General features: G+C 44.0%; 1 protein-coding gene across 1 annotated transcript; it reads right to left on the reverse strand.

The window, feature by feature from the left end:
* Nucleotides 1-1,426: 1,426 nt before the first annotated feature.
* On the reverse strand, nucleotides 1,427-14,738 carry C2H11orf16 (chromosome 2 C11orf16 homolog). Its single transcript, XM_090034621.1, has 9 exons — nucleotides 14,455-14,738; nucleotides 12,689-12,865; nucleotides 11,759-11,915; nucleotides 9,546-9,774; nucleotides 6,724-7,407; nucleotides 5,823-6,016; nucleotides 4,915-5,127; nucleotides 2,566-2,818; nucleotides 1,427-1,553 (listed from the first exon to the last, which is right to left on the reverse strand). Exons 2-9 carry the CDS (start codon nucleotides 12,844-12,846, stop codon nucleotides 1,447-1,449), a joined length of 1,995 nt encoding a protein of 664 aa, XP_089890747.1. The 5' UTR covers nucleotides 12,847-12,865; nucleotides 14,455-14,738; the 3' UTR covers nucleotides 1,427-1,446.
* Nucleotides 14,739-16,249: the final 1,511 nt, after the last annotated feature.

The raw sequence follows: 16,249 nt of genomic DNA on the forward strand, positions 1-16,249 counted from the left end.
AGGCCATCTCTTCCCAGCAGCTTGCTGCCTGTCTCGCCAAAGAGCGGGCTGTGGTCGTGGAAGCTGAAGCCTTCCCAATGACACCAGCGCTGCGGCATTTGGTTCACTACCTGGATCCTCTCGCTCCTCAGCCTGTAGCCTGAAACTGGAAGGATCGAGGAAAACACCACCTGCACCCCCAACCCGTTAAGCCCTGCTCCCAAATCCCTGTAGCACCTCATGATCCGGCTGGGAGCACTCCAGGCCTTGTCCCTGATGCCCACATGGATGAGGAGCATACGGTAGTGGTCAGTGGGCTGGAGGAGTTTAGGGCCCACTGGTGGACATTCTCTGCAATGTCTCGGATACAGGCTCTCGGGAAGCAGCAGACTTCCCGGGCCAAGAGTTTGGGGTGGCAGATTGCCCCCCCTCTGTCCCCCTCAGGATAAAGTCTCCCACAACAAACGCTTTGCGTTTTGTCTTAGGGAGAGTAGGGGCGGTAGCTACAGTTGAGCCTGTATTGCCTGCGGGAGCTGGCAACTTAGCAGGCTCTGCTGGGGCTGCAAGAGGTTCGTACCTGTTGTAAAGCTCCAGCAGGGCAGGGGCATTGGGGCTCTTGACCACCTTGGTCCAACCCTGTGGCTGGACAGAATGGGAGGTCCCCGGGTCCTCCCTTGTCCTGGAGGGAGACCGTGGTCTACCCTCTGTCTCCCGGGGGAGAAGGGGCTGGCAGTAGGAGCTGATTTGCTCACAGTCTGTGATGGTACGCAATCTCTGGACTGTGGCCTGGAGCTTCTCCAGCTGGCGCGCCAGAGACCCCAGTAGGGAGCAGACCCCACTAGGGGAGGTGGCCATGCTCCCGGGCCCCAGAGCCTGCAAACGTGACAGGTAGCCTGCACAGCCGAGAGCCAGGGGCTCTGTCTGGGTGGAGGTCTCTGAGGTGCCGGAGGGCCACAGACCCTGAGGGGACCCGAGGGGTGTGGCGTGTGCCCATCTGTGTCATGCCGCTGGTGGGCTGGCTACGGCTGGGACTGGCTTCCCTAGGAGGGCTCCCACCCACCCTCCTGTACGAACTCTGCACTAACTCACGCACTGGGCAGACAAGTGCGCCTGTTCGCGCAACTGGTCACATGGCTCCCTGGGGGGCTGGACAAAATAGGGGCCGGGGCGGGGTGAGGTGAGACACTCCCAGATTCCTACTCGGCTGCCTCCCACAGCTGAGCTGGGCTAGTCCCCTCCCACCATGGGCCCTGCTTACCTCCAGCTGCTGCTAGGGGTTGGTGGGGGGCTTTGGGATGCAGGGACGCGACTGGCTTTCACCCATGCGTCTCATGCCGCTCCATAACCCTCTCTGGGGCTTTTTTCCTTTGGCAGGAGCTTTTAAACTACGCGGGCAGTAGGACTTTAAAAGTTCTTCCTCCCCACCCCTTTCCGCTCCTTCTTCTTAGTTTTTGTTTCCCTGTAAGCTCAGCTCTGAAACTCCGAAATTCTCTGAAACACTTCTGAAACGTCGCGGAGCCTTCCGTTCCAATTCGGATTCCATGGTTCGGGTGCCAACATGGCCCGAAACACCTCTGAAATGAAACAGCTGATGAAATTTCACACAGCCCTACTAAGCAGCAATGCAGAGTCTATCTGTAATTCTTTGAATGTAAAGAGCCAGATTCTCAGCTGGTGCAGACCAGCATAAGCTTTGATGAACCTAAGCTGGTTTACATCAGCCCAGAATCTGGTTTGCAGTGTGGGATACTGTACCTGCTCACTGGACACTCTCTAATATGAAGGCTGGGTTGTCTCAGGAATGCAAGCTAAACCATGCACTATTTATAACTGAAGAAAATAAATCCACTTATGCTACCTGAAAGAATTCACTGCATTTTTACTTTCACTAAACTGAATAAAACATAGTTCAATGACATTCACTCATTAAGCCCCTGAAGAAGCAAAGCATTTAATGAGCAGCCTTCTTAAGAGACTTCTTTTATGATAAATATCTTACTGAATTGATATCTATAAATAAAAAAGATTTTTTTGGGACTGTATATATGCAGTCTTTTCCTTGACTAAGATTTTGGTTGATTTTAATTTGTGAGGTATTAAATAAGCCCAATATACATTTAGCACAGGGATGGTGGTTCTCTCCAAGTATTGGTGGTTTTTATCTGTTGTAGCTTCTCCTTCATACTTTGCTTTTCATCTTTTAAGATACTTTTGTTCTATTAGCTCATTCAGTCTTTCCACTCATCTGCTGGCTTCCAAAAAAAGAGAATTGTAAACTCTTGGCAGCCTCTTTTGGAGACTTAAAATAAATTGGAGGCTTATTAGAATCTTGTTTTTCACATATTCAAGCTACTAGTACTATTATTTGTTTTGCTGCTGTTCCCAAGACAGGTGGATCTTCAAGTCATGTAGAAGGCGGCAAAAAATACATAGCCCTGGAAAGGAGAGTGAAGGTACCAAGATTCCATTTAGGTGGAAATAGCCTAATACCTCAAACCTGGAGGTAATCCAGCCACCTACAAATTGTACTTGTTGGGAGTGTAGAAAGGCCTTGCAGGATGGATCTAGATAAATAATGTGGTTTACCTGAGATTGTATCGCTGACTTCTTCAGCTGTACACTTATTCCTTTCCTTCTGATCACGTTTCTCTCTGACCTGTTCCAGGTTTGTTAGTCTCTGCTGTTCTTTGTGCCTATCCATCTCTGACATAGTTTGCATTTTCAGGTTTCTTCTCTGCTGTGCAAGTTGCTTTGCTTTTGTTATCTGGCTCTGCTTCATGTCTTCCTGCTCAAGATGTTTCACCATCATTTCTCTCGAGAAGAGAAAAACCCTAGTGAATTAAATATTGCAGTGGACAACAGTTGGCGTTTCTGTAACACCCCTCTTGCCTTCAGCATAAAGTGGAACCTAATGGAACTAATTTTATACAAGTATGAGCTTTTAACATTTCCGTGTTAACTGTTGCTGCAAAATAACATAACCTTTAACAGGAATTTTAGAACTATCCATTGTTGGCTTAATTCTCATCCCATCAAAGTCGGCGTGAGATTGTTTATTACCTTTTGATGTATAAAAGTTAATATAACACTTAATGCATTTGAAAATCCTACCTTTAGAGTTCTAGTTCCTTACAGCTGTATATTTTTAAAGAACCCAGGCTCTTTAGCTGGTACCTTTAACTACAAGGCAGAACTGTGCTTTAGCTGCCTTTGGGGGAGGGAGCAGTCACACTGACTTGCATCCACAACTCTCAGATATTTGGGGGGCTGTCCTTTTAATCGTTAAACATTTGGAGTTTAAGTGTGCTTTCTGTTACTGTCACCAGTGCTGCAAGTAATAGCACACTCATCCACAAATGAGGGAAGTCTCTTCATGGACGTCATGTTCGTAAAGGCTAGAAAGTATCTACAACTTCCAAAACTTAAAGTACTATTTTACTGCAACTACTGATGCAGCAAAACTTATGCATCATGCAGGAGTTTATGTTCAAGTCCTGTCCATCTGCCTGTTTGATTTTAAGTCATTTTGTCTGGAATTGGTAGAGGTATATATGATATGATCTACCATTAGCCACTAATGTATGGCATGCTAGGAGTTCAGCACTTGTATCAGATCTAAAAACAACAGGTTTTTCTGTGCAATTACATCAGGTATGAAAGAACAAAATGTGGCAGGTTTGTGCCCCAGGAATGGCTGTGAAACCCCCTTGGGGGCTGAGTGACCTCCGCCCGGATCAACCTGTACTACAGCCCTCACTTAATTACTCACCTGCCATGCCTTGATCTTACTAGAGGTTAAACAAGGGAGGCTGCCCACAGCTCTTAGTGAACCTTAGTCCAGTTTTAGTACCACTGAGTCCCTCCTGGACCCCCAACTGCCTTGATTCGACTCTTAAGCTCAATAGCCCCTCTTGGCTGGCCTGTGCACCTGCAGGGCCCCTGTAGCTTCAAGGGCTATATATGTATCTATGCCCCTCTAAGGCAGCCATAGCCTTAAGAGCTCAATGCGAGGCTCTGTTTCCTCCCCTACATCGTGCCCCAAGCCTCATGGGTGTTCTTTCTCTTTGAAACTAACTACTTTTACACTCAAACCCCTGACCCCCTACACAGTCTCCCTTTGCACTCTTGGACTTCTGGTCCTGCACACAGCCCCTCCAGGCTCTCAGACCCCTGGTCCTGCATGCAGCCCTCTCCTCTGGGCTCTCAGACCCTCTAGAGTCCAGCTTAGCCTACTTGGGGCTCATGGACCCTGTGGTCTGGGTCTAAGCCTTTCCTAAACTGCTGAACACCTTACTTGGCCTCACTTCCAGTGTGTGGGCACCTGGATTACTGGCTGTCTAAATAGGCCTTGAGCCTGGCCACCACAGGGCTCAAGGCTAAACTCTCAGTGTAACTTAAATAAGAAGCATTTCAGCCTTCTGGCAGATACTTCAAACACTCTGGGGACTTAACATAAACAAAGGCCACTTGCCTGTAAAAGCCCAGTCCTTTTCACCCCAAGGAATTTGCCTCTGTTCCCAGGCCTGCAAAGTCATTCAAAAAAATTCAGGTCCCTTAGGAGCCCTGCAGCCAGGAGCTCCTCACTTTGTAGTTGCTGGAGCGAGACTTCCTGATCAGTGCAGGCTTTGGGCTTACATAGTTCCAGCCTGAGCCCTCTTCTGGTCAGGTGAATCCCTCATTAGCTGTCCCCTGCCACGTGCAAGCAGCCTCATGGGCTGCCTCAGTGCCCTGATACAGATAATATATACATATTGTATATATTTGATTGATTAAACTAGACATGTGGAAATAGGAAAAATGCTCAGTAATCACAACTGTTGGTTTCTTTTTAAAAAGTGCACACTAGTGTGCAGAAGAGGTCTTTGGCAAATAAACACCTTGTACGTTTAGCATGTACAGTTTATCATGTGCTTTACTCAGGTATCAGAAGGTCCAGAGGAGAAAATAGCTGGCCTCAGATATATAACCTGTGTTAGATATATAATCCGTGTACCCACGGATTTCCAATGCAGTGTGGCATCTGTGTCCAGCCTGACATTCCCTTTCACGTTCCTCTTTCTGCTGCAGGACTTCCTGCTTCCTTTGCTGCTCTGTGCATGTGCTCTTGCAGTGTTGATTTTCTCCAAATTTCTCTGAAGGAGGGGTGGCCTGTGTGTGATAGAGAGTAAACTTGACAACCAGGATTTTAGTCCATCTTATTTCTGACTTGCTGTATGCATTCTGTATCCTTTAGATCAATCTCATAGTATTCTTCAGCCTAAACTGTGTGCTGCTTTGAGGGGCAATATTCAAGAAAGGCTAAGGAATACAAGGTACCTGCAACTCTAAAAGGTGCATAAACTTCAGAAGGGCAGATCTTTAAGGCATCTGCAGAGTGAGATTAATACATTGCTGCCCAATGGAAGCAAAGACAAGAATAGCAGAGCTCTAGAAAACAGACCCAATCGTTGTATTTTAATGCACATGAATTTCAGAGCTATCTATTGCCAGAAGCACATAAATCTTGTAGTCATCTAGTCCACCTGCCATTGGCTTCAGCAGGCATTGAGATTATGCTCTAAAATCAATTTCTGTTGATTGGATTATCTGGTTACAGATCCAGTTTTTAAATCAAGTACAGAGAGTTCAGATCCTTTCCAACTGTCTGGTATTGGGAAAGGACTTTCTTCCCCACTGTAGTTTTTTGGGGTGTATTTTTTGTGGGGGGATGGTTTTAGCAAGCCAAAGGGTAATATTAGGACCATATGATTCTGCAATCAATCTCCAGTACATTTACAGACTCTCTTCCTTTTAAGGATGAAATTCACCTAATTACATTGCTGCTATACCTTAGATAATCTTACCCCCAATGATGGTTTGAAGTTCTGGTGGATTAAGGCTTCCTTCATTGTGAGTGGTCTTCGAGGAGACTGTTTAGTAGATTGAAACATTGCACTCTGGTTGATTGCTGCAATAGGTGACACCTCCAAACAAATAGTTTTGGATTCCAATTTGTCCTTTGCCCGTGTATTGCTAGGAACACAGATTCCTAAGGACACTGAAACAACAGGTAACATGCAAAACATTGAAATGTTGTGTGTGAAAATAATTAAAAATATAGAGAGAAACATTCATTTAACAAGGAAGGAAAGTGCAGTTTTGCTCTGAAATTGGCTCTAGCTCAGGGTAGTCACTAAGGGTACAAAGGTAAACTATAGAGGGAGACCACTGGAATCCAGTTACCTTGCGTGGTCTCAGTTAATAGTTTGAGTGGCTTTTCACTGGAAAAAGTACTGAAAGAGGGATTAATACCTGAGATGAGGGAGAAATGTTATGGGGGGTTGGGAGAAAATGCATGTGACATGCAAATCCTGCTTCTATACCAATTAAAGTCATGCTTAATGGAAACTCCAAAACAGGGTTTGTGGTTTTTTAATAAAGTAAGATTGCAAAAATTAAATTCATAACAAGTGTTATTAGCATGATTTCCTCTGACTTTTTTGTTTTAAATTCCATGTAGCAGGAAAAGGGTTTGTGTCAGATTGTCTACTTGCTTCCTTTTCCTTTATCTGTGCACCACACAAACGTGCAGTTTGGTTTATTTACTGACATAAATACACATATGCAGATACATCTCTGTCACTCCTGTCAGAGAGATAGTCAAACCCACCCTAAAAAAAGGACTACCAGATTGCCAAAGACATGGAAAGCTTTCAGCAAAGCAGCAGCCACTGAGAACCACCCCAGGAGGGAATTGAGTTCTACCTGGACTCTGGGGAAGTGACTTGGGGTGGCTTCTCTTCCAGTATCTCCACTGAGGTTTCACAGCATCTTTCAACGTGGACTTTTCAAAAAGGCTAGAATCTGTGTTAACAGCACTGTCCACCATTGTGCTCTTGGTTAAGCACATCTCTGAGTCACTTTCTGAATCAGAAGAGCTAGAGGAGGACGCAGCAGCACCAGCATCAGCACCAACAACTGCTGATTCTTCTTCTTTTGGAGCTTCCAATTCCAAAAGTTTCATACTGATACTGTTGTTGGGCTGTTTTTGTGTGTCTCTTAGAAGTACTGGAGACTTGGATGGTACAGGCCACCAGGTACTGAGTTTGGGATGGTGGTAGCAGATGCATTGTGCATGTGCCAGTGAACGGCACATACTATGGTAATGACAGTGGAAGGGGGTCCAGGTGATAGTGCATGGCCACCTGCATGTAGTAAGCCTATCTAAAGTGTATCCATGAACAGGAGTTTTCAGAGGTCTGCAACACCAATTGCAACAGGTAGTGCTCTGGACGGCTTCCATGAGCTTTAAACTGCTGGTAAAGGGCATGTGGATCATATTTATAATCCTATCCCACAAATTTGGTGGAATCCATAAGGCCACACCTAGTGGTACTTTCACTTTCTTGCCATTCCAGAAATGGACTGTAATTTCTTCATCCTCTGAGGCTATTGAAAAGAAAAGGTAACATTCCGTTAAAAAGTGTTTGAAAAGGTCAGTGAAACTTAACCTTCACTATCTACCTTTGTACACTAGAACAGGAATGCCAACATGCTCTAACACCATTTCCCAAACTTTTGGTATCTGGGTAACTGGGGCCAACTTGTTTTCTGGTTTAAAGTTGGCAGTACACTTCACTCTTAATACCCAAAAAGCTAAATACTTGTAATATATATATTTCAAAGAATATAACATATTCCATTCCCCTGTTATAGGAAATCATACCAGTGTTGAAATGTACCGTTAAAAAATGACACCAAAATAAAAAGTTGTGCCCTGCTCTTTCCACTGGCCATGACCCCTGGTCTGTATGTCAGGGGGCAAGGACAGCCCCTTCTGCTGAGGTGGCTCTTGCAGGGTCTTACATGCCAGTGACCACCCCAATGGGATGGAGGGGATGAGCTGGACTGCAAATTGCAGCTCCATCTGTGCATCCACCCACCTGCCTGCACACAGCAAAGCATGGTGCTGCGGGGTGGGGACTGCCTTGGGGTGGCCCGAGGTAGGGGTGTGCAGCAGCAGTGGCAACAGTCTTCAAAGAAGGGCAGGCACAGGGTGCTAGGCCGGGGAGGACAGCATTTAGCTCCTCACAAAAGGAGATCTTCCAGTACATGTCTGTCACCTGCGGCACAGCCTTTGGGAATCACTGCTCTAAAATTTCATTACACACTGGGAGATACTGTGGCACTTGTTGAACTGCCAGTGTTACCTAGTGAAATGCAAGCAAATGTTAATTGTCTGAATAACTTCTGACAACATAGCCAAACATAGTAGTGAGAATCTAATGACATTTTATACCAACATTTTGATAAAATGATAGGGCCCAGTTGCCAAGCCTGGCTGAATCACAAGACTGTGTAATATCTCACATTTGGCTGTTCAGATCACCATGTTGATGTAGAAATGAGTGCTATGAGCATTTTTACATGGTCCATCCTCTTACACTTGCCCTGCTTGGTATACGGGCACTCCACATATCAAGTCCTAGGACCAGGACATTGTCTTTCACTTCCTTAGAAATGGGTGAGTCCATGTTTTAGGAGCTAGTTCAGTGATTCTTAACCAGCGTGCCTTGAGATGCTTTCAAGGGTGTTGCAGGGTGCCACACATGGTTAGCACTGTTAGGTTTATAAAAACAATTCACAAATTAAGCCCAGAAATTTCAAATAGAAATGCATAGTTATGGTCTTTGTGTTCTTTGCAACAGAAAAACTCTATTAAATATTTTTTCTGTAGGTGACAAATTAGTGAAAACTGAGCTGGCAACTTCCAAGGGGTGCCTTGAGTCTAAAGAAGTTGAGAACCACTGATTTAGTTTAATTAATAGCTGATATAAGAATAGACATAGCGGATAGTGAAGGTGAAAGTTAACAAGTCCCAATCTTAACACAGGTAAATCAGGGATGTCATGCTGTCACGCTCAAGCACTTAAGAGCCATATTAGTTTTTCCTACTGCATTCTGTGGAAACTGTATTTTTAAATAAACAATACAAATTGCACTGATGCTTGTATGGCATCACCATCCTCCACAGCATTCACTGTCATAATATCACAGTAGGTTCTTTGGGCAGATCTAGGATTTTGAAAAAGAGGGGTGCACATGGTCAAGTACATCATTATCACATCACACACATGTTTTTTCTCCAGGTAAAAAGACACTAGAAGCCTTAGTCATATGTAAGGGGCCTAGGGCTATATTATTCAGTTTAAGACATGCAAAAACAAATATAACTTTACAGGAATAAATTAAAAACAGTCTGTCCGGCTGTGAAATAGGAACTACATTATCAAGAGCAGCAAAATTGCAGAAGAAAAGGTAGCTTGATTAGTGGAACATCAAAACCACTGAAGAAGGAGAGAGGGTCGTCAACACCTGTGGAACTAATAGTTTAGGAGGAGTCAGATTATAATGAACCATGAAATCAACTGACTCCCTCAGCACTGCCTGAATAGAAATGCTGATTCTACTGCCAGACAGTTGGGTTTTAAACTCGGTGGAGCAGAAATCAAAGTGGGGGACGGTGCAATCCACCCCAATCGTGTCCCTGAGCAAGGGTAGCAAGAGCAGGTTAACTTCATTCTTACCTCTCAGCGGATCCCTGGTCTCAATGCCCAGTACAACAGTGCCAGGGCCATATCTCACCATGTCTGATTCCCAGGGTGCCAGAACTTTGTCTCCAGGGAGTATGCAGTGACTCATTCCATGGCTATACTCAAGGATGTCATCCTTGGATGTTTTTTGCACATATGCTGGATACTTTTCACCCAGTGCAGGTGGCTTGGCAAACTCTATCAGATACATTCCTCTTTTCTCCTGCTCCCAGGACAAAAGAGAATTACAATGAGGCCTTGTATTGTATATCAGTCAGCAGGCTAGTCCATGATCGTTTAGACTAGGCCAGAACTCCATGGTCAGCTTAAAGCATGACAACAACCAGCCCATGCTCTATTTGTCTGGAATCTAGAGAACTGGGAAGATCTCCAGGAGGCCATCTGCATCCCCTAGCCTCAGTAAAACATACCCAGTACCTTCAGTACAAACAAGTCCTGTATTTTCCCCACTGCAAAAGATACTATAGGCTGTAATCCATACAATACTGATTGGATGCCACAAACCAGTGCATAGACAATGATAAAGCACCCCAAGGCAATGCAGGCCTGTTCTCTATCACTCTTGAGCCCTCTCTTCTTATATGCAGGAATTTAATTCTTTAAAAACAGTGAAGGGACTCAACATCAAAAAGTGAAGTGAGCCACTCCCTTGTTCTTCAGAAAGAATAGGCCCTTTTTTCTTTGAAGTTTTAACTGCTAACAACTCAGTGAATTAAAGCTTTCACTACCGTCTCTGAGAAGACATGCTGTGCCATAGTTTGCAGAGGACGAAAGGTGTAAGTGTATACATAACACACTAACACCTTTCCAGCAATATTGATGTTTATCTGTCTATACACAACAAGACCTGGGACCCTCTCCATCATAACAGTATTCATCTAAAATTGGCCTAATGCCCAGCATGACTGGCACAGAAACAAAGAACATCTTTCTGCAAGGTCCTGAGTGCCCCAACCCTCAGCAGCAGCAAAAGGGTCTCACAACCTTGCTGGAGAGGGCCAAATGGGCAAACCCCCAAAGAAAGAACTGCGGGGGGGAAGTAAGGAGTCAATGTCTATGGGGAGAGCGTTCTAACTCAAATAGGAAGGCCTGGGCTCCAACCTAAAGACAGATTTACACAGTGCTGGAGGCACCCACAATGCTGGAGGGCATGCTGTAACAGGGTCTCTGGGCCGCAAAGTCTCTCCTTACAGCCTGGCAATCTTGGAGATAAAAGCAAAGATATTATCATTAAACCCAGGCAAGATGGTGTGGGGAGCAGGGGAGAGTGGTCTAATACCTAAGGACTACACTGAATTGAAACTGTGTACTGTCCAGATAAAGAACTCAGACTTACTCCGGCAAGGAAGTGGGACATGGAGTGAAGGACAGTGGTCACAATGTTTCAAGCTGATGAAAGGAAGAGTAAGCATCCTGATACAATATAAAGGAGTAGTATCACCATAGGGACTTCTCTATTGAACACAACCTCACAGTCCTCCTCTCCCAAGCAGCAGCCTGTCTTTCTGAACAGTGCATGTTCACAATCCTTCCCGTCAGAAGCAAACTGTAGATCATCTCCTGAGATACCCTGTAACACCACAATGCACCGCACAAGACTTGACAACACCAACACCAGAAGCAGTGGCCTGTGCAAAATATTGGGAGCAGATTATATAAAAAAGGTTGGACTGGAGACATAACAAAGAAGAATCCTTCCCCAAGATAAGCAGCCCTTCATGAAGGCCAAGATACTTTTCATAAATTCAGTCCTATCAGAAAGACAAGGCACAGCCAAGGAGACAGACAGCTGGTAACACATCTGCACATGGTATCCCAAGCCATCGTGCATGGTATGTCATGAAACAGCAATACGGGATAGGTGCTATGGCTAAGTTGAATACTATGACTCCTACACATGGCTCAGCTTCTGACCTCCCCTCTGCCTGTCTGTAGCAGCTGAGTTCAGAATTGGCATTGACATCCTGTGCAATGCACTGAAAGCACAGAGATCCACCCAAGGCAGTGCAGCTCAGCTCAGCCTACTTTAGGGCTCAAGGGGTGGAAAGAGTGCTCATTAAAGACTCAGAGCAATCCCTGTAAATGTTTCCCATGTCTTGCAGGAAGTCCACCACATAATCCATCTGAACAGATCTTCCTGTACACTACATTATCCACGCAGGATAGAAAACACTATAGTCACTTACCTTGATCTCCTGTTTTATTGTACCTTGGTAATAAAACCCATCCGACTCCCTTCTTGCCAGAACAGGAACATTAGCGAAGTCCATAGATTTTTCCAGCACCATGAGACCCTTACATATTGTTTCAGGGAAACAGGGACAGTGCCTGATCCATGAGCACCTTGAATCAAAAAGCAGTGGATTACTGTTAGGAGAAAATCACTTCCCTAAGTCAGGTGAAGAACACCTCCCAGGGCCAGAACCAGACACCTGCTTTCTGCTGTTCCCATTGTGCAAAGCAGGTGGAAAAGTGGTATAACCAGCTACTTAATAGTAGGAAAATCCTGCGATTCTGGGCTGATGTGACTTAGAGCAGCAGTCAGTCTTGCTCCTGCTGTGAGCAAATTGGTTCCTGGCTGGCTGAAATCAGGAGACAGAAAGGTACCAGCCACAAAACTATCCTGAACTAAGCACAGCTTAGCTGGACCTGAGGATTGGGCTAGGGCTAGGTCAGGGCTAATAGCTTATGGTGGGCCACAGTAGGGAAGGATGAACACAGTAAAAGGAAAAGACAGAGAAAAGCAGTTCAGTAAAGTCAATTGACCATTGGTGACTGGCTTAGGCTCAACACAGAAAGAAAATTTACTGTCCCAAAACATCATGAGGACAGCTTCACAGAGGATGGTTGTTAGGCACATTGAGATTTTAGGCATCTGTATAATACTAGAAGACTGTTTTTTTACCTAGCAGGCTTACTAGTTGCTTTCAATTGTCCACAATGTTGCAAGATAGTTTTGGACAAGAACATTCTAAAAAGCTGACAAGGAAAAAATACAAAGCAAAACTCTAATTATGTTTAGTTTGCCAGTCAATCAAAAGCCTTTATACTTTTGTTCCTTATTAGCAGAGACTGAGCATGAGAAAGCAAACTGCAGACACAAACAACGACTTTACCTTACAGGGCTAAGGGAGCTGGTAACCCAGGCAGGATGCACGATGAAGAATCCACTGGAGAAGGGATCACCATGAGTTATGAAGTTGGTGCATGAGACTTTATTGTGTGCTGTCATCACGCTACAGTACTTGTGATCTGCAAACAAGGACTGATCCATTCCCCCCAGAACCAGCTACCTAAAACAAGGAATAATGACATTGGTGGTGCTTGAGGTGAATATATGCCAGATACCAAGGATTTAACCTAGTCTACAATATAGCTAATTCATTACTACAATAGCCAAGCATTTGCCAGTGGATCACTAAGAAATGAAAAATATTTATTAACAAATGCATTTCTTATATAAGAAAATTGATCAGAACTTCACTTTCCACTGAAATTTAGCCACTTCAGGGGTGAATGCAACAGCATTGTAATAGTGCAGAGCAACAGGAAGTGGAGAATAATGTATTCCATTGAAATCACAGGGAGAATTTTATGTAGGTTGAATATAATTGTCCAGAATGCAATTTAGGTAGGCCAGAAAGTATTAGTGGGGGTTAACAACCTGATTCCAGCAAAAACTGATTGAATTTTTCCATCAACTTTAACAGGCTTTGAATTAGACCATTGCACTACGGGATGAGAACCTTAGAGGTACCTATATGAAAATGGAAAGTCTTAGGAAAAGTGCCATGGGATTTTTTACACCAGTTTTACAACTAGTCCTTATTAGGACAGTGCTCTGACACCATCCTGGGACTCTCAGACTTGTGCCACCTCCTGCTGCACCTGAGAAGGTTCCCACCTGCAGACTGTCTCCAGCCCAACCCTCCAGATTTGGTCCCCCCCCCCCGCCCAACAAACAAAATTGCAGGTAGAGCTGAGTAAACTCAAAGACTGAATATTATGCTAGATTACAGTTGCCTGTTACTCATATGTGATTTATAGTGATGTTTAAATGGGAAATATTTTGATCTAATGTTCCATCCTGTTTTATAATGACAGACAATGCTTTGCCAAGAGAAGGAAATCATGCTCAGATGTGACAAGTGAAGAGGTAACTATTTTGTGGCTGTCATGGTAAAAATGACAATATAAGCATAACTGCCAGTAATGTGGCAAGATTTAGCATAGACTTCCAGCCAAGCTTGTATAACACCTCAGAGATGTTTGCACACTTGGGGGAAAATTTTCACACTGAAAGTCAATAGGGCTTAATCTTCCAGGTGTTTAAATTGCTTTTGAAAATGAAACTGAGGCTGTGATGTATCTGTGCTTTTAAAAATTATACCATTTTTTACAATCAAATGTAATGATACAGAACAAAAATGATGGTAAACCTTGTGATAGTTCAGCAAATTCCATGAACAAAAGTTTCTTTAAACAATAACTACGAGACCCAGATCATAAACCATAATCATCTCTGCAAATATTATCAGACTAAATAACAGAAATTATATGGATAGCTTTCTTTACATAATCAACTGATTCTCAAACTGTGACACCAAAAGATTGTTGACATCATGAATTTTAAATTATTGTCTGTGTTAACTATCAAATTCATTTTATTTTTAATGTTCCATTTAAACTAGTTTCTGAGTGAATATGATGCTGGGGACACCTATTGGCATAAGGGGAGGAAGGGGGAAAGAGTGAAGTTCCCTGTTTAGTCTCCCAATGGGTACAAAGTAGGCAGGAGAAGGCACAGACCAGAGAAGAGTCTATAAGAGAAGTTTCAGCTACTTAAAAAAGCAGTTCTGGGAAAGGGATTTATTGAACTTACGCGTTATAAAGAGTATTGAATCTTGTCAGCGCAGCTTCAGAAATCCTGCTCCTTTTCCTGCCTGATGTGGAAAGTCATTCAGTGCTAGTGTTTTCTAGTTACTAAGCAGGTTGCCATAGATTCACTACCAACAGGAACTGATGCATTGGAGCAGAACAAGCGGGCACACCCATGAGCTTCTTGGCTAACAAGTGCAGAAACCTAACCACCAAGGATAATGGTTTGTCTAACACATACTTGATTTCAAACACCACCGACAATTTTAATCATTAAGGTGTCAAGTTAGCTGTGGCAGGGAGGTGGGGGGTGCAGGGTATAGCACTAGACTGCATTCTGTACATATGGGCCTTTGTACGCCTTTGAATAACTAAATATTATACTACTAATACGTGAAGTTGTGCAATTATGATAAAGGGTACTGTGGCTGTGCAAGGAGTACCAAAGAACAGTGGCCAGGATATGTAAACTGATAACCGCAGAACACTTTACAAACCTTGTGTAGCCTCACTTCTGTTTATTTATGCAGACTACAGAAACACCATGAGGCCCCACACCTAGTCCAAGTCTCAACTGCTGTGCAAACCCAGAATCAGAGAGATCTTGCTCCTAAGAGCTCACAGGCCAAAAAGACAAGGCTTGCTTTCTATTGAGGGCCAAAAAGACAAGGGTGAATTGAGACAGAGATGAAGTGTGGCTTCTGGAGCCCAGGAGCACTCCTATGAAGCACACTCCCTTCACCCACTGCATCACACCAAATCCTGAAAAAGAGGCACTGCAGCATCCTGAGAGTAGTGCCAAGCCCACAGGCTGAGATTGGGTCTTGCAAGCTCAAAGCTCCTCAAAGGCAGCTGCATTGTTGCATGTTTGTGAGCAAGAACCAGTGAACTAGCTGTGCTTTGCAACAGCACTCAGGTATGGCACATAGGCAAAGAAGTCAGAGCCTACCTTTTACTATTTATATTACAGCAACCCCTGAAGACCCCTGTCCCACTGTGTAAGCCTTGTACAAACCTGGAACTGGGAAGAATCCTTCCCCAGAGAGCCTTTGATCCAACATACCCCTTCAGTTAACGAGAGGCCTTGAAACCTATCCCTAATTTGCCAAGTTCCCTTCTACGAATCTGTCCACTGATCACAGGGATCCTGGTTTTTTTTTTCTGATATAAAAAGAATCCCCAATTTTCAGTTAAAAAAAAAACAACTAACCCCAAATCCACATTTTTCCATGATTAAAATGAAACATCACTATATACATCTATTTATATATTGGTGTTTCATTTAAATCACTGAAAAAAGTGGATATAGGGTTACTTTTTTAACCAAAAATTGGGGATATTTTTAAATCAGACAAAACCATTGGTGATTAGACTGCCTCTGCCATATCTAGATGAGTAAAACTGAGATTACTTAACTTGCTCAAGATCAGTCAGGAATATGCCTTTTAGGAATCACCCTGTCAAGCTCTGCTCCAGCTTCTAGATGTGCCTTCTCTTCAACAAACAGTGGGATATCATTTGGACAGCCACTTCATTGCATTTCTGCAGAGTGTTTAGAGAAAAGGCATGTCTGGAATACTGTTTGAGGCACTAATGTTGTTTGGTCTTCTTCCCGTTTTCCTCAGCACCCAGGTTGCAATAGCTCTCCCCATGATAAGTGGAAAGATTGACTGATATTCAACAACAAAATACACCTATAATAGTAGTGTACCTTTTGTCTCCAGAGACAAAGTTCAGAACAAACCATGGGCTAGATGCTTCTGAACACTCTCATGCAATTAGGCTCTTGCTAGAAAGAT

Source organism: Crocodylus siamensis, chromosome 2 (genome assembly GCF_052110815.1).
Source record: "Crocodylus siamensis isolate JL-2025a chromosome 2, ASM5211081v1, whole genome shotgun sequence".
NCBI lineage: Eukaryota > Metazoa > Chordata > Crocodylia > Crocodylidae > Crocodylus > Crocodylus siamensis.

Bases quoted from the DNA above. Each gene is read 5' to 3' on its own strand.
- C2H11orf16 (XM_090034621.1), bottom strand. From the start codon at position 12,846: ATGGATCAGTCCTTGTTTGCAGATCACAAGTACTGTAGCGTGATGACA. The intron at 5,128-5,822 runs GTAAGATTATCT...TATCACACACAG, and splicing joins ACTTCAAACCATCATTGGGG to GCCACCCCTCCTTCAGAGAA. The intron at 1,554-2,565 runs GTAAACCACATT...GTTTCATTTCAG, and splicing joins AGTCAGCGATACAATCTCAG to AGGTGTTTCGGGCCATGTTG.